Source organism: Myotis nattereri, assembly GCF_964212035.1.
Source record: "Myotis nattereri genome assembly, chromosome: 7".
Lineage (NCBI taxonomy): Eukaryota > Metazoa > Chordata > Mammalia > Chiroptera > Vespertilionidae > Myotis > Myotis nattereri.
The window spans coordinates 41,480,920-41,499,358 of record NC_138082.1 but is presented as its reverse complement, the minus strand read 5'-3'; the positions used below and the strand labels follow the sequence as shown (position 1 = coordinate 41,499,358).

At 37.8% G+C, this 18,439-nt stretch overlaps 1 protein-coding gene across 1 annotated transcript in view; it reads left to right on the top strand.

Moving 5' to 3' along the window:
* The window catches only part of AGPS (alkylglycerone phosphate synthase), a 144,368-nt gene that overhangs the window by 31,480 nt on the left and 94,449 nt on the right, over window positions 1–18,439 (top strand). The window contains exons 2-6 of the mRNA XM_081095871.1: window positions 4,149–4,238; window positions 11,978–12,068; window positions 14,989–15,109; window positions 15,209–15,283; window positions 17,060–17,131. Coding sequence (XP_080951997.1) covers window positions 4,149–4,238; window positions 11,978–12,068; window positions 14,989–15,109; window positions 15,209–15,283; window positions 17,060–17,131 — 449 coding nt within the window. The remainder of the gene's footprint in view (window positions 1–4,148; window positions 4,239–11,977; window positions 12,069–14,988; window positions 15,110–15,208; window positions 15,284–17,059; window positions 17,132–18,439) is intronic.

Here is an 18,439-nt window from a genome sequence, read left to right as displayed (position 1 = left end):
ACTCAAGGGGTTAATTTCTGACTCGTCCTTTTCCATTTTTTTGGCATTGTCACTAAGATCCTTGAAAGTCTCACTAAGTCCATTGGAGGTTTCTAGAAGATTCTTGAGTAATCTTATAACTGTGGTTTTGAACTCTGTATCCAGTAGTTTGCTTTCTTTCATTTGTGACATGTTTCTTTGTCTCTACATTTTCGTTACTTCCCTGTGTTTGTTTCTATGTATTGGGTAGAGCTGCTAAGTGCCCTTGGGTTGATAGAGTGGCCTTATGAGCCTAGTGGCACAGCCTCCCCTATCACCTGAGGTGGACACTGTATGTGCACCCCTTTGTGGGCTGTGAGCATAGTCTTGTTGTAGTTGAGCCTTGAGTGCTGTTGGTGTCACTGGGAGGAACTGACCTCCAGGCCAATTGGCTGTGGGGACCAGCTGCGACTACAGTGGGAGAGCTGGTGTGCAGGAGACACCCCTATGGAGCAGGACTTGCTTCAGTGGGGCTTTGGTGCTCACTGAGTATGCCCCTTGAGTGTGTCGCTTATGGGAGTGAAGAGTTGTACTCTGGTATGGTCTGACACTGACCACTGGGTACACTGGCTCTTGAGTCTCCAGGGAGGTGCAAATCAGCCACTGCCTGAGGCCACCCAGCAGGAGCTAAGGAGAGATCTGCAGGTTCATCCTCTTTGTATCAGATTTGGAAGTGTCCAGGCGAGGCCCACTTGTGAAGCAAGGCAGGCTGGTGCTGGTGTCAGGTCTTGGGCCTTTTATTGATAGGTTTGGGGCTCCCTGACCCAGCTGCAGCTTGTTTGACAGGTTTTAGCCTGAGAAAGGATAGGCCATTCATATGCAAAAGCCTCTGCACACAGCTTTGGTGGGTTTTAAATTGGGTGGGTGTGGTGGGGTGTCAGGGAATCAACAGGGCTGAGCAAATAGAAATGGCTGCCAGTCAGCCCTGCGCCTGGGGAGGTCCCAGCATGGGACCAATGACCACTGCCTGAGAGCAACTCTGCCCCCGAGTTCCTGCCCCAATGCCAGATAGCCCAGTTTCTCCTCCTATGTGTCTGGGTCCCCCAGGGCCTCAAGCACTGGAGCTCAGAGGAAGCGGGTGCTTATAAATTCAGTTCATGGTGCCGGCCTTTTAAGAGGAACAGCTGGGTCTCCAGCAGCCTCTGTGTCACGAGCCCCAATCCGCACTGGTTATTACAGCTCGTAGTTCTTACTGCCCGTAGGGACTTCTTTTCCTAGCTCTGGGACCCTGGGTTGGGCATTTGGTGTGGTGCTTGGACCCCTTGCTCCTCCAGGCAGCCTCTGCAGAGGCGATCTCCCTCCTGATTAAAAAATGGCACACATGGGTGCCAGCCCAGCCCGTTCCACACCTCCTACCAGTCTCAGTTGTAGGACTTACATTCAGCCAGCTTTCCAGTAGTTCTGGATGCTGGTGGTTCTGTATTTAGTTGTAATTTTGATGTTGTTGTGGGAGGCAGCAAGTACAGGTGTTTGCCTACGCTGCCATCTTGGTTCTCCCCGTCATTATTTCTTAAAATAGGTTCTTGATTCCTTACTCTTTCCCTTCTCCTTCTGGTAGCCCATATTATGTTGATGTTACGTTTCATGTCGTCCCAAAGTTTCCTTAACCCAGCGGTCACCAACCGGTGTTTCGCAGACCACTGGTGGTCCAAGAGGTCCAAAAGGTTGGTGACCACTGCCTTAAACTATCCTCTGTTGTTTTTGTTGTTGTTGTTGTTGCTCTGATTGGCTGCTTTCTGTTATCTCATCTTCCAAATCACTGATGTGATCCTCTGCTTCATCTAACCTATTCCTTCTAGGGTAGTCTTCATTTCAGATATTGTGTTCTTTTCTGACTAGTTCTCATTTATGGTTTTTATGTCCTTTTTCATGCTTTTGAAGTTATCACTAAGTTTTTTGAGCATCCTTATAACCATATTGTAAAACTCTATAACTGGTAAATTGCTTGCCTCCATTTCATTTAGCTCTTTTTCTGGAGATTTCTCCTTTTCTTTCATTTGGGGCATATTTCTTTGTCTCTCCATTTTCGCTGCCTCTTTGTGTTTGTTTCTGTGTATAAGATAGATCTCCTATGTTTTGCAGTCTTGATAGGGTAACTTATATAATTTAGTAGGTGTCCTGTGGGATGTTGTGATATAGTCTTTTTGATTATCTGAGCTGGCTGCTCCAGGAATGTTCCTTGTGTGGGTTATGTGAGCCCTCCTATTGTAATTGCATTTTGATTGCTATTGGTCTGTTCGTGCATGAGGTCAACCCTCTGGCTGGCTGACTGAGAATTGACCTGACCACATTATACAAGCTACTGTGCAGGTAGGTGCTGACCACATGAAACAGAATTTGCCTCAGCAGGGTCTGGTTCCTGCTGAGATCTTCCCTTTGGTATGCCACTTGTGAAGCCAATTGGATTCTGCTCTGATGTCTGAAGCCGGTAACTGGGTGTGGAGTTCTGGGCCTCTTGGGCAGGACTTTGATGTTGATTAATGTTACACATTGCCTGTGACTGCTTCTGGGCAACCTGTTTGAAGGTACAAAGTGATCCACAGTTTGTGGCTGCCTCTGCTGGGTGTGTCTGGGAAAAACCAAGTTGTACATCAAGGCCAGCTTACACCAACACCAAGCCTGGGCGCAGGTCAGCAAAAGGCCCAGGGTCTCCACCTGTCTCTGTTTGCTGGTTCTGTTAGACTCAGTCCCACTCAAAGAGACTTTGGGGGTTCTTGAGTGGCATGAGGTAGTTTCTCAGTGAGTCACCAGGTAGGGGTGAGTGGTGTTCACCAGATTGATACAGGTTCAAACTCTGTGCCACTGCTGCGTCTGAGGCCACTCAGCAAAAGTCCCAAGGTGTCACCTACTGGGTGCCCGCAGACCTTTGTTTGGGGGTAGACTCTGAAGGAGTCATCAGGGTGAGGCCTGCAGAGTTTATCAAGCCCAAAGAGACCAGGATTTGGCTGTATGAAGGGAGGGCTTAGTACTGGTCGGGCCTTCGAGGGCAAAGTGTACCCCATCCTAGAGCCACACAACTCCATCTGTCCCAGCTTCTGCCTGGACTTCCTACAGAACTGAGCTCAGTAGGGTGGGGGACCTAGGAGTCAGGCGGATTGGGTTAGTGAATGTCCGTCTCAATATGGCTTCTGTAAATCCTTGGTTATACTAATAAATCTTATTCAGCTAATCTTCTGTTAGTTGTTCAGGTTGATTATTCTATATTTTAGTTATAATTATAGTTTTGTCTTGGGAGGAAGTGGAGGTAACTTCCACATACTCCACTGCCATCTTGGATCTCCAACTGAAAATTACCATCACTTTATTTCAACAGCCCAGATATACTAGGGTACCATGCTAAAACATATAATAAAATCTGACATAACACTGAAATGTGTTTGCTTATTGTGTTCTGCACAGGCTCAGACCTATTCTTTTGTAATGTGCAAAATTGAATGAGTGAACCCTTGATTTTGATGAAAATGATTTTTAAAACTATGAAATACTACATTTTGGAAACTAAAAATACCATATTGTTTTGGACTACTGGAAACTGGTATAGTTATTAACTGTTATGTTAATGTTAATGTTAATATGTAGGTCAAGGCAGAGGCTATATCTTGTTAAAGGATTTAGAATGGTTGTAGATGCAGCACTCAGATTTTTAATGTACTTTATTAAAAGTGTCTGCTACTGATAATGTCATTACTATTGAACCTACTTTGTAAATTGGTCTTTTTCAGCATAGAAGATTAATAATTGTCATTTTTAAAATATGGCAAAAATGTGTTTCCTGTTCAAGTAATTTATTTTTATTGCAAAATTTTTTAGTCATCGTATAATATAAACTCAATAATGTACAAAATGAAGCATATTTTACTCTATTGTTCTTTTTTCTTCTTTTTTTCTTTGAATGCATTAAATGTAGTGGTTGTAGCCCTTTGTGAAGCAGGTGCTGCTCATTAGAGTTATTCTGTATTTGAAAATATTAATACATAGACATTGTGATATACATCCCATTTTACTTAAACAAATATAATATTAGTGGGATAAAGTCTTCCTTTAAATGACTGGAAAGTTAATAGTCAATGATCACTCTTTTGTTTTAAGATGTTTAGTATAGGTCTCATTTACATATTTTTTCTTATTAGGCAAGAAGTTTTGAAATGGAATGGATGGGGATATAATGATTCCAAGTTCATCTTCAATAAGAAAGGCCAAGCTGAGTTGACTGGGAAAAGGTAACTGTTTATTCTTTCTTTTGTTATTTTTTCCCCCACTTTTTGTTTCTATAGTAATAGACACACATAACAATAGAATATAATAATTCCTCCCTTCATTTAAAATTTGCCAGTATTTTGCCATAATTGCTTCTTTTCTGTAGTATTTCAAATTCTGACATTTTTATGTCAGTTCTAAATGTTTACATATGTGTCCCTTAAAAAATGAGGACCCAATACAGCCATTCATATAATATCATTGTCATACACCCTAAACTAATAAATTTTATAATATGTGATTGATTACCTAGTCCACATTCACATTTTCCCAGTTGTCTCAAAATGCCATTTTTATAGGTAGTGTGTTTGACTTAGAAAGTAAATAAGGTCTGCGCATATTACCTAATCCCCATACCATTGCTTTGTCGAAAGTAACTCCATTTGTTGTTGTTGTTGTTAATCCTCACCTGAGGATATTTTTTCCATTGCATTCAGAGAGAGTAGAACAGAGGGAGGGAGGGAGAAAGAGAGACAGGAAGAGAGAGAGAGAGAGAGACAGACAGACAGACAGAGAAAGAGATATGAGAGAGACACATTGACTGGTTGTCTCCCGTTCATGCCCCAACCTAGGATGGGGAGGGAACCTGCAACCCAGGGACATGCCCTTGACTGGGAATCGAACTCATGACCCTGGTGCACTCATGACCCAATGGCACTCTAACCATTGAGCACACCGGCCCGGGTCAAAGTAACTCCATTTTTAATTCTGAGCATTTATATTTGGGTATGGGTTATTATGGAAGGTGAACAATTTTTGGTGAATGTAAATTAGTTTTCTGAGATATATTAGGGAAGAAGTGATGAAGAAGGATCAGGCAGTTGTTTGATAGCTTTCATATTGCTGAAATGTTTTTGTTAATGTGTTGGTAAGAATATTAAAGAATATTTGTATTGTACTTGGGATGGTGAACACACAATACAGTGTACAGATGATATTTTGTAGAATTGTGTACCCAAAACCTGTATAATTTTATTAACTCTAATAAATTCAATAAAAGGGGGGAAAAAGAATATTTGTATTGTTACTATTCCAGATACAGACAATTGTAAAACAAGTTCTTAGTTGATTGTAAGCAACACTGATCCTGCGAAAGCTGGTATTTTGGGTGTGTCTATTGAATTTTGATAGAAATTTTTTGAAAGGAGGGTGAGTATAAATATATAATACTTGAATGCTGGCTCTAAAAACAAAAAAATTAAGGCTAGGTAAAAATTGGATCAGCTATATTATGAATATCAGTATTGTACTTTGACTTAATATCTATTGGACATAATATGCTTGGATTAATACTTTTTAAATGTATAAAATATGTCAATATGTTGAAATATCAGCAGAAAACTTTTATTACTTTGGAGAAATTATTTTTCTTTAAAACATAATTATCCTATATTTCTAACTTAAATATACTTTGTACCTGAAACAAAACCTCAGGAGTAGTAATTAGGAACTAATTTTATTGAAGGTGTAAAGATGTACATTTGACCTTTGTTTTTCTTTCTTGTTTTTAAATCCTCACCTGAGGATATGTTTTTATTGATTTTTAGAGAGAGGAATGGGGAGAGAGATACAGACAGACAGACATCGATGTGAGAGAGAAATATCGATAGGTTGCCTCCTGTAGGTGCCCTGACCGGGAATCAATCTTGTAACATTTTGGTGTATATCACGACATTCCAATCACTCAGTTAATAGGAAAAATAAATATTATCTACATTCTCATTTCCAACCCCTAAGTATGGCTGGACAACATGTTGGTTAGAGGCTTAGTTGAGAAATTGTATATAATTCAGGTAGAAGAAATTTCTGATTAAAATTAAATTTACCAGTGTTCTAGATGATGAGTGTTTTATGTTTAAAACAGAATAATGTCTAATACAGTAGAAACTTATCTATGTAGAGATTGTCTTTACACAATCTTCTTTGAGGGTGGGGTAGAGGGAGTGAATCTTCTGAACTTAGAAAGCCAATTCTCAGACATTGCCTTTATTTCTTTCTTTCTGTCTCTTTTGACCTTAAAGGTATAGCATGTTTGTTTTACAGGAGGGAACAGATAGTCAACTTGTACTTCAGCACAGTGCCTTTGAAAGCAGAGAATTTATCTGCTGACATTAGACATTGGAAGATTGCTGCTGGTGCCACTCTAATCAGGATGGATTCATTAAAGGCCTCCTTTTTTTGCCTGGTTGACTCCTGAGTTAGAGTCCAGTGGAGGTGGGAAGAGGACGGGATGGTGGGACGGATGGTGGGACGGATGGTGGGGCAGGTTGCATATGTCCGGCAGAGCCTGCAGAGGGAGACCAGTCTTTGGTTCCCACTAAGACTCATCCAAAGGGTAATTCTCCATACACAGAAATGGAATTTAGTCATCTACAGTAGAGTTAGTCATCTTATCATAAGTTACCCTGTGACAAAAATTTCTCTTGTTCCAGTAAGAGCCAAAGGGTAGAAGAATAAGAAGTTTGTGATATTCCTAAAAGAGAATGGAGTTGTGACTAGAAAGGATGAGTGGAAAAAAAATACTGATTTGCCTGAACAGTATTAATTCACCCTTTTGTTATTAATACTAGATTATAAGGAAAATTTTTGAAATTTTTTGTTAAGACTTGCTATTCTGGCTTTGTAATGGACTAAACAAATATAGACCCTTTGCCATCTATAAGCACATAGGAAACATGGATAAAATACACAAGGAAGAAGTATAACAGAGTCTGAAAGAAAGGAAGGGAAATCGTTAGATGCCAGAAATTAATAGTGACTCTCAATGAAAATTATGGAGATTCCCTTATTTCTGATCCAAAAATCATTGAAAAGTTAGGAAATTTTTATGAGGAAATGTGATTGATTGTATATATTTTTAAGAGGGTAACTTTGACATTTACAACTTAGCCATTAAATTAGAAGCAATTATTATAAGGTATTTTAGATCCTAGGGCAAAATTAGAAGTTTTTTTCCCCGAACACAGTCTTATCTTTTGAACAGATTTGTAATTTGTCGGTCTATAAATAACTAGATTTATAATCCTGTTATTTTTTTTTCTTCTAGATATAGATGAATTTAGTCCTCATTTTAAGCAGCAAATGGGAAATACTTCAGAACTAGCTCTATAGACTTTTATAAACTAAACTTTTTGAAAAGTGTCATTCTTTGACTTTAAAGGTTACACAGCACAAGTTAGTGTTTACATGAAAAGAATTTGTCTGGGCTTTTGCACATTGTATTTCCAGTGGCATAATTTTTCATTAAATTTTATCTTCAAGTATAAAAAGGCTATTGCATTGCTTAGCAGTTGTGGAACTCACTCTGGTAGATGGTTGCATCTGCTAATATTTTGCTACCTCTATGCACTGCCCTGAGTTTAGTTAATAGAAATCCTGACATGCCCTTCCTTCTTAGATATTTATGCCCACAAAATTTTCTTTCCATGTACTGTATAGGGATTTCATTGGACTTGTTCTGATTCTGTATCTTGTACAGTACAATCTACCTTGGTTCTAAGGAAAGGTGGTAATTTGATCTCACTTTATATTTTACAAAAAGACCATTTCTTAAACTTCTCAAACTAATCTTCAGTCGTGATAAAGATCTATTCAGTAGTCTGTTTCAACAATTGGTATAGGCACTTGGCTTTCCTCTTATCACATTTCTGATAAAATGTGCATATTTCCTGTCAATATGTTCACCCTATAAATAAAATGCCTTTGCAGCTTTGACTGAACTGGGTTGTAAATTTTTTAAGAATTGCCCTAACTGGTTTGGCTCAGTGGATAGAGCATCGGCCTGCGGACTGAAAGGTCCCAGGTTCGATTCCGGTCAAGGGCATGTACCTTGGTTTCGGGCACATCCCCAGTTTGGGATGTGCAGGAGGCAGCTGATCGATGTTTTTCTCTCATCGATGTTTCTAACTCTCTATCCCTCTCCCTTCCTCTCTTTAAAAAATCAATAAAATATTAAAAAAAAAGAATAGGAGTCATATTATAATACCAATTTAGTGTATCCTGCAATGCATAGTATAGAAAATAATACAATAATTAATAAACAGTAATACAAGAATAAACTGTGTTTCATGTTCTCACAACTATAGACCTACTTTTGCCCCAACATGCATAGCAGTTTTATTTGGCTGTCCCATCATCAATTTTGGCAGGGGGTAGGGGGGAAAGTAAAGAAGGTACAAGAACATTATAGTGAAAAAAATTACTGAATATAGCTACTGTGATTTTATAAATGTCATTCATAAAGAATTTTCATTTAAAATCACTTGAGATGGTGGAAAGGGAAGACTCAGACTAGAGGCAGCATCATATAGTGGCTAAGAGCACAGACTGACTGAAGCGTTGTTCGTAATCTGATTCAAACCCTGGCTTTGTAACTTATTAGCTCTGGGACTTTGAGTAAATAAATTACTTACTTAATTCCTTAATTTATTTAAATTCTCTGTGCCTTAGCTTCATCATCTATAAAATGGGGATAATAGTACTAAACTCATAATCTCTCCTGTATAATAAAGATGTAATATACAAATGGTTGTTACACTGTGAAGCGTAATGACCGGACCATGGATCAGCAGGAGGGTGGGGCAGCGAGCTACAGATGGGTGGTGGAGAGCTACAGGAGGGGGCAGGGCAGCAAGCTATGGGGGGGGGGGCAGAGGGAGCTACAGGAGGGCGGGGCAGCGGGTGGAGAGCTACAGGAGGGCGGCAGTGAGCTACTGGCTACAAGTGGGCAGTGGAGAGCTACAGGAGGGGGCAGGGCAGCAAGCTATGAGGGGGGATGGGGGGAGCTACAGGAGGGTGGGGCAGCAGGTGGAGAGCTACTAGAGGGCGGCAATGAACTACTGGCGAGCTACAGGCACACAGATTCATGCGCAGGGCTACTAGTGTATAAAAGCTAAGTGACTGGAATGACCAGAACAACTGATTACTATGACACACTGCCCCCCTCCCTGACCAGCCTGGCCCCCCCATGGGAGCCTGGCCAACCAACCTCCCATGTCCCTTCCCCCCCACTGGCCTGGTCCTGATTGGCCCCCATCGGGGCGGGCGGCTGGACTCCCCCGCCCCCCATGCACAAATTTGTGCACCGGACCTCTAGTATTGTTATAAGTTAATATACATAAAACACTTAGAACAATGCCTGGCACATGATATGTAATGTATTTACTTAATAAAAATGTAAAGTACTGTTTTCAAACATTTAAAATAATTTTGATCTTTTCAGAGATTGGATTATTACAGTTTGCATATCAGCCTTCATTATACTAATCTAGGGTAGGACAATAACTTTATTTATTTCTAGCACTTATTGCTATTTAATATTTTGTTACCTCTGAGAAGTATTTCTTAAATTGAAAAGTTGAATCTCTAAGCACTTGAGTTTTCTGCATCAACCTTCTCATAAAAAATTTATATTGATGTTTTATATAAACTATTTAAACAGGGATTGAGCTAAAAGATATAGGAAACAAAATCAGAGCAGCAAATTTTGTTTTTCTTTTCACATTATACCCACTCTGTACTGCTCTTTTGTGTGTTTTAAATGTGTTATATCCTCTTCATGTAGTCTAAGAACCTTACAAATCTATAGGTGTATTTTCTATCCCCTGTTCTTATTATAACTAGAGGCCCGTTGCACGAAGAGATTCGTGCATTAGGCCCTCCCTTCCCTTGGCTGCCGGCACCAGTTTTCCTCTGGCACCCGGGACCCAGGCCTTCGCTCCGGCCAGAGCCCCCCCCCACAGCCGTCAGGCCTCGCGGCTCCGGCCAGAGGCCCCCCCACAGCCGTCAGGCCTCGCGGCTCCGCTGATCTCGGTGCCGGGAGGCCTTGCGGCTCCGCTGATCCTGGGGCCGTGAGGCCTTGCTGCTCGGCCGGCTTTGGGGCCGTTTGGCTTCGCTCTACCGCTTGGAGCCTATGTATGCAAATTAACTGCCATCTTTGTTGGTGGTTAATTTGCATATTACCCTGATTAGCCAATGGGAAGCATAGCGAAGGTACGGTCAATTACCCTTTTTGTCTTTTATTAGATAGGATTATCACATTATAAACTCCATGGTATGTTACAATTTATTAAACAGTCATATATTTTAAAGAAATTAAGAAATAGTCATTTGTATTTACACATGTATTTACTCTTTCTGGTATTATGTATTTCACCTTGAAGATTTGAGTTTACATACTGTGTTATAATTCCCTTAAGCCTATAGATATTGCTTTAGCATTTCTTATAGTGTAACTCTGCTGGTACCACATTCTTAAATTCTCTTAGTTATCTGAAAATGTCTTTATTTCACTTTTGTTTTGAATGATATTTTCACCAGATATAGATTTCTAGGTTAACATGTTTTTCCTTTCAGCATTTAAAAATTTGTCCATTTGTTTCCTAACCTTATTGTGTCTGATGAGAAGTCAGTCATAATTTTTATTGTTATCACATTGTATGTAATGTATCATTTTTCTTTAGATGCTTTAAAAAAATTTTTTTTCTTCTTTCTCTAATTGCAATTGGCTATGTTGTACCTAGTGTGAGTTTCTTTGAATTTATCCTCTGCAAGTTTTCTGACCTTCTTGAACTTCTAAATTTTTCTCTTTCATTAAATTTGGAAACTTTCAGCCATTACTTTTTCAAATGCTTTTTTCTCTCTCCCTTTATTCATATGGTAGTCTTTGGTACTGTTCCAAAGGTCCCTGAAGCTCTATTTATTTTTTTCATTCTTTTTCTCTGTTCTTCAGATTGTATGTTTTATCGCTCTCTATGTTAAGACATCTTCAATCTGCTCTTAAGTTCCTTCAATGAAATTTTATTCCAGATTTTTAATTATATAATTTCTGTTTTGTTCTTTTCATGGTTTTTATTTCTCTGCTGAGATTTCTTTCTGTTACCTGCTAGGAATATACTAGTATTTCCCCTTTTGTCCTTTAGCATAGTTACAGCTACCTTAAAAATCCTTGTGTTCTATTTCCAATATCTTGGATTATCTTGAGGCAAGTTCTTATTAATTACCCTCTCTCTTGATTATGGATTATACTTTCTTATTTGTTCATACCTAATAATTTTGGAATGTATCTTGGACATTGTTTAGGGTATGTTGTAGAGACTCTGGATTCTGTTACATTCTTTTGAAGAGGCCTTTTTTTTTTAATACACATCAAGCAGTTAACTTGACTGATCTCAAACTCCCATTTTTCCTCTGTGGTGGCGAGCAGCTGGGCTTAGTTGGGCTGCTTAGTGTCTGCTCCATAGATGTGTAATTGAAGTCAGCCTAACATTTGGACAGAGTATATAGTGCTCCCTCTCTCTCTCCTCTGCTGTGATTTCCCTGTACTTTTTCCAGGTGTGTGCTCACTTCAAACACTGTCCTCTGGTTCTTTAAGCCAGGAAGAATAGGTTTTCTGTATTTTTGTTTCTTTTTGTGGTACCAGCTGGGGCTTCCCCTCAAGCTAAAGCCTGTTTAAAAAAATAAAAGGAAACTCATGTAGTACTGTTTCCTTCTTCCAAACACACTCCCTTTTGGCTTGCTTTTGGTCTGTATATTCTGCCTTCAGATAGTTAGGTTGTATTTGTTTTGTTTTTGTCCAGAGTTTATAATTATATGTGAGAGGGTTGGTTTGATAGGCACTGCTTGACCATTAATAAAGCAGAATCTAAGATTTAAATTTAAATGAGAATAACTTACTCTAATGTTTTACCTTTTTGTACCTTAGGTACCCACTTAGTGGCATGATATTACCAACTTTTAAAGAATGGATTGAAAATACCCTTGGAGTAAATGTGGAGCATAAAACTACCTCTAAAGTAAGCAAATAAGAATGATGACAGATATGCTTAACTCTGTGTGTATGTGTATGTTTAATTCCAAATTAATTAGATTTATCTTTGTAATTCATTATAGTTTTAATGCATGTATCATGTTTTTTTGTTTGTTAAGTTTGCTAGTTATAGTGATCCTGTTAGGGTGTAATTTCACTTTTTTGTAAGTGGGATTAGAAAACTCTACCCTGTATACATATCAAACTAATGACTTTCTTAGTATTTATGCTGTTATGATTGTACTAGAGGCCTGATGTACGAAAGTCGTGCAAGAGTTGGCCTTCCTTCCCCTGGCTACTGGCACCGACTTCCCTCTGAAACGTGGGACCTGGGCTTCCCTCGCAGCCCCAGCTTCATCCGGAAGGTCGTTGGGAAGGACGTCCGGTCTATTTAGCATATTATGTTTGTAATATATAGGATTATTTATTTCTAGAGGCCCATTGCAGGAAGATTCCTGCAAGAATAGGCCTTCCTTTGCCTATTCCTGCAAGAACAGGGCTTCCTGAGGCCAGAGTGAAGCAGAGAAGGGAGCGAAGCTGGAGGCGGGCTTCGCTCCTTCCCGTCTCCGCCGCCTTGACTCCCTCCCTTCCCCGCCGCCTTGGCTCCCTCCCGTGTCCTCTGCTTTGCCTCCCTCCTGTGTCCGCCGCCTCACTCCCTCCCGTGTCCACTGCCTCAGCTCTGCTCCTGTCTCTGCTACCTCCGATCCGTTCCCTTCTCTGCCGCTTGGCTCCCTTCTGCAGTCCTTGGCTTCCTTCTACACTGTCTTCAGTCTTTGCTGGGCGCCTGTGTATGCAAATTATCCGCCATCTTTGTTGGGTTAATTTGCATACTCTTCTGATTGGTGGGCGTAGCGAAGGTATGGTCAGTTAGCATCTTTGTCTTTTATTAGTGTAGATTATTTGCTCTGGCATGGTATTCTGCATGTCCCTTTAACTGGCTATAAGTTCCATAAGTGCAAGGGCTATGGTTAACACTTTATTCTCCATTATATACACACACCTCTACCATGTTAATAAGGAATGTAAATATTCAGTGAGTACTTATTTGATTTATTTAGAAATCCATTGATACATTTTATTCTTGTAATTAAACTAGGCTAAACAACTAATTATTTCCCTTCCCAAACCAAATTCTTTTAACTTTTCTTAGAATATATCTTCTTTTATCTCCTTAATTCTCTCTCTTGACTATTTGTAATTACTTTTTTTACATTGATGCCATCTATATACCATATTCAGAAATTTCACCAGTTTTATTTACATGCATCTTTTTTCAGATTTCACCAGTTTTTTTTATATGCACCTTTTTTTTTTTTTTCATATTTTTGAGCCCTTTTCATTTTCAGTAACTTAACAAACGAGTGATCTGCATGTTTTGTTGGAGGTTTTATTATTTCCTTCCACTATAGGGTAGATTTCATGAGGCCAAAATTTTGTTCCTATTTAATTGACCACTATCTCTCCAGGGCCTAGAACAGAGCTTATATTATCTTACCTAATAATAGACAAACATGTAAATTAACCGTCCCTTCACTACACTCACCAGCCAATCAGGAGAGTGTGCAAATTAACCCAACAAAGATGGTGGTTAATTTGCCTATGTAGGGGCAAAGCGGCGGAGCGAAGACTGAAGGCTCCGTCCGGAGCCGTGAAGACTGAAGACTCCAGCCGGAGTGAAGTCCTGGGTCCCGGGTGCCAGAGGGAAACTGGTGCCGGCAGCCAGGGGAAGGGGAATCTCTTCATGCAACGGACATCTAGTATGCTCAATAAATATTTATTATCTAAATATATAATAATCCCACAGGAGATTGGTTCCAGGACCCTTGTGGTTATCAAAATCTGTGGCTGCTCAAGTCCCTTATACAAAATGCTGTAATAATATTTTCTTATAATCTATTTTTGCATATAGTCAACAGCAGGGTATGCCTACATATCACTTCATTCTTATGGATTCAGCTTGGCCCATGACAAATTCAAGTTTTGCTTTTTTGAACTATCAGGGATTTAAAAAAAGTTTTTTTTTATCTACCATTGGTTGAATCTGTGGATGCGAAACCCACAGATACAGAGGGCCAACCGTGTAACTAAAAATTATGTATAGGTCCTTAAGATACTAAAAGGCTATCTAAATATCATATATTTTTCTTTACATATTTTTATATTTTCTTTTTTCCAAATTCTATATCACGGTTATTGTTATTCTTAACAGCTTTGATTTGGGGAGCCATTTATAGGTCTCTTTCTATATGCTAGGTAATATTAGGTGCTTTTCACAAAAATTATCACATTTAACCTTCTGTTCTGTATAAATTTGGTGATGATGAAATCTCATTTAACAGACCCAGAAGCCAAAGCTCACAGAAGTTGCGTGACTTGCCCAGTCTCAGATAACTTTAAAGTTGAAGATTAATTTTTCTAGTTCCCTGTTAGTTGAAATTAAGTATCAAGTTTTAAAGCCATCCTTTATAAAATGGGTTTATAACTTATATTGTGAGGTTTTTTGCTCTTCATTTTTAATTATAATTGTAGTATAGGAGATGATAAATTTTATCTATAGGTCAAGTTGCTTTCCCCTAGTCTTCTTATTTTAAAATTGAAGATTTGAGACTTTGCTATCTTCCTTGTTCTTGATTGTAATCTTTAGAAATAATGAAAAGGTGGGCTGTAGAAGTAAAAGAGGAAACCTAAGGTTTCTATAAGTTATGTTATAGAATGTGATTAACCAGACCATTTCCAATTTGTAACTATCATAAAGTTGGTTTCCATACATATTATTTGGTATTTTCCTATACTTCTGTCTTAGTTTGGATTAAAAACATTTTACATTTTATAGTCACTCACCCTAACAGAGGCATTCAAAATTTATTTTAGAGAAATAAACCAAAGAAACCTATTTTATTTTCTAGGCATCCTTAAGTCCTAGTGATACACCTCCTTCTAAAGTAAATGAAGATTTTCTTCACGAGCTTAAAAAAACTAATATTTCATATTCACAAGAAGCAGATGATCGGGTATTTAGAGCTCATGGTAAGCAATTTTATATAAATGCTATTTCTTTTAAATTTAAAAAAAAATTTCCTGTAATTTAAGATGTTTTTGCATTTTATTTTTTAAACCACAAAACAGGTCATTGTCTTCATGAGATATTTTTGCTCAGGGAAGGAATTTTTCATCGAATTCCTGATATAGTTTTATGGCCAAGTAAGTTCTTCTTTTCTTTGTCTTCTTAATTTAGTATTGTTAAATTTTAAGTAAACTTAGTATTGGAAATATGTAATTTTTAACATATAAGTTGTGAAAAATAAGCTGGATTTTTAAAGTTTGCTAGAGGTCATAAAGTTCTTTCTTGATCTGATCATCCTGATTGATTTTGTTGTTGATTATTAAGTCTTCATTTTTAAATTAATTAATTAATTACCATTAGGAGGTCAGTAGAAATAAATATATTGGGAGGTCAATAGAAACATATATTTTTGTTTAATTTAAAAGCTTAATGAAGTTAGTGACAATCATGATATATTCAAACCATTAATTAAAATAATTAAACTCTTAATTAAAATAATTGATTACTACAATCTAATAATAATTTGTTGATATCAGCTTGTGAGCTAAAAAAAGCATGGTGATCAGATAGTGAGGCAAGTTGTTTAATAAACATATTGTCTTTGATATGAGTAGTTAAATTTTGAGAAATTAATTTCATTCAGTTTTTTGGCTTGATATAGATGGTAGATGAGCTTTCTGTTGTTATTTTGCTCTGCTGATGCACCATATTTATATATATGGTTTTTATACCTATCTCTTCTGTCAGAAATTTTAAAGCAGAACAGGTTTATTGTCCCTTACTGTCCATAATTGCCTTTTTATAGAAACTTCCACTGATCTTCTGGTCCATTTTTCTCTTTACACTCTATGAAAGAAGTATATAAAGTATTTTTTAATTGCTTATTCATGGACTCTCAGTTCTTAGATGTGATCCTTCTACTTTGCAGGGAGTATTTAAGAGAAAAGTCATACTTTAATTTGGGAATAGAAGGGAGGTGTCATACATACCAGGAATGTCCAAGATTATATGTAGCTGAGATGAAATTACTTTCCTATACTTGTGATGTATATTTTTCTGTGTATTTGGGAATAGTGTGGAATAAGTCTTTGGTCTCTTTTAGTTTAGAAATTTAGCAGCTCCTGAAAAGAATATGTAAAATTTAGTGGGTGAAAGTATGATGAGAAACATGATATTTACATAGTTTTAAGTGTCCCACCACATGATACATATTAATTATAAAAATTTTAGAGTGGAGAAACCTAGCAGGTACTATATAACCAAATGGTGAAAGTTAGCATTACCAGAAATGCTACTTCTCTACATTATGCACCTTCAGACATAACATGCTGAGAAAGGCACATCACTACTGTGGAATTCCTGCCAAAATGTATAATCTGAATTTAATCATGAGAGAACATCATACAAACCCAAATTGAGGGATACTCTATGAAATAACTGACCAGTCCCCTTCAAAAGAGTCAAGATCATAATAGTCAAAGATAGACTGAAGTACTGTCTCAGATTAAAGAAGATTACGGGACATGACAACTAAATGCACTGTGTGATCCTGGTCTAGAAAAGAGAACATTAGAGGAATAGTTGGCCAAATTTGAATAAACTCTGTAGATTAGTTAATAGTATTGTATCAGTATCAATGGCTTGGATGTGATCATTGAACTATAGTTATGTAAGATTTAAGTATTTGCAGCTGCTGGGTGAAGGAAATTTTTTTGTACCATTTTTGCAACTATTTTGTAAGTATGAAATTATTTCAAAGTGGAAAGTTAAAAAGATAAATAATGAACAGTTTGTTTTAGTATAGCTATTTCATATGTTAATGAGAAAAGATTACTTGATATCCCCATATTTTTCAGGATTACCTAGAATTTATTTATGTTTCTGTGATTAATTTATTTTCCTTTTTTCAACAGCATGTCATGATGATGTAGTGAAGATTGTGACTCTAGCGTGCAAATATAACCTTTGTATCATACCATTTGGTGGTAGGTATTGTGTCTTTTGAATTTTAATATGATACAAATTTGTTCTTTCAAATTTAAAATATTTGTATTTTAAATATTTGTGCCACCAACAGAAAACAGCTATCTTTGTAATTATAATAAGGTTATTCTGAAAACTTGTTATGCTCCTCATTTCTCTTTTAAGTAGAAGTACCTAAGAAGTGATACACCCTTAGTCCATGGCTTCTTTTCCAAATGTATGCTGTTGAAGCTGTGATTTTAATGCCTACTAGGTATACTAGTTAATAATACGGATTTTGTAATCAAAGAAAACATAATTTCAAGAGAAACATCAAAAGTGCGTTATTCAAAGTAATGTCCATCGTTAGCTACACATTTCCCCCATCTTTCAGGTAATTTGTGGATACCATCCCAATAGAACTTTTCTTGTTTTGAGGCAAACCATTCAGAGACCAAATTTTCCACTTCTTCGTATGTTTTGAAATGCTGCTTAGAAAGTGAGTGTGTCATTGATCAGAACAAGTGGTAATCTGAAGGAGCAAGGTCTGGTGAATACGGCGGGTGGGTTAATACTTCCCAGGCAAGATCTTTTAACGTGTCTTTAACTGGTTTTGAAGTGTGTGAGGGTGCGTTATCATGATGCAAAATTACTTTGCAGTGTCTTCTGGCACATTCTGGTTGTTGCACAATCAAAGCGTGGTTCAAATTGATTATTTGTTGTCGGTAGTGATTAGTATTAACGGTTTCACCTGGGTTTAGAAGCTCATAATACACCACACCTTCCTGATCCCACCAACCGCAGAGCATTGTCTTCTTTCCGAAGCGATTTGGCCTTGCAGTCGATGCTGATGGTTGACCTGGATCAACCCATGATTTTGTGCGTTGGGGATTCTCAAAATAAATCCACTTTTCATCACCAGTCACAATTTGATGCAAAAAGGACTTTCTTTCGTGCCGTTGAAGCAGCATTGTACTGATGACTTTTCGGTTTTCCATTTGTCTTTTGTTCAGTTGATGTGGCACCCATTTTCCTTCCTTTAAAATCTTTCCCATTGCTTGTAAATGATCAGAAATTGTTTGCTGAGCAACGTTTAATCTTTCTGCAAGTTTTTAAGTTTGACATGCATCTTCATCCAATAATGCTTGTAATTATTGGTCTTCAAACTTTTTCAGTTGACTTGGACGTTCTTTCCTTTCACATTGAAATCATCACTTTCAAAGCGTTTAGACCAGTGTTCACAAGTATCTTGAGATGGAGCATGTTCATCATAAGCTTCCCGAAGTATTCAGCAGCACTTTTCTTCAAAATAAAGTAATGAATTAAAACTT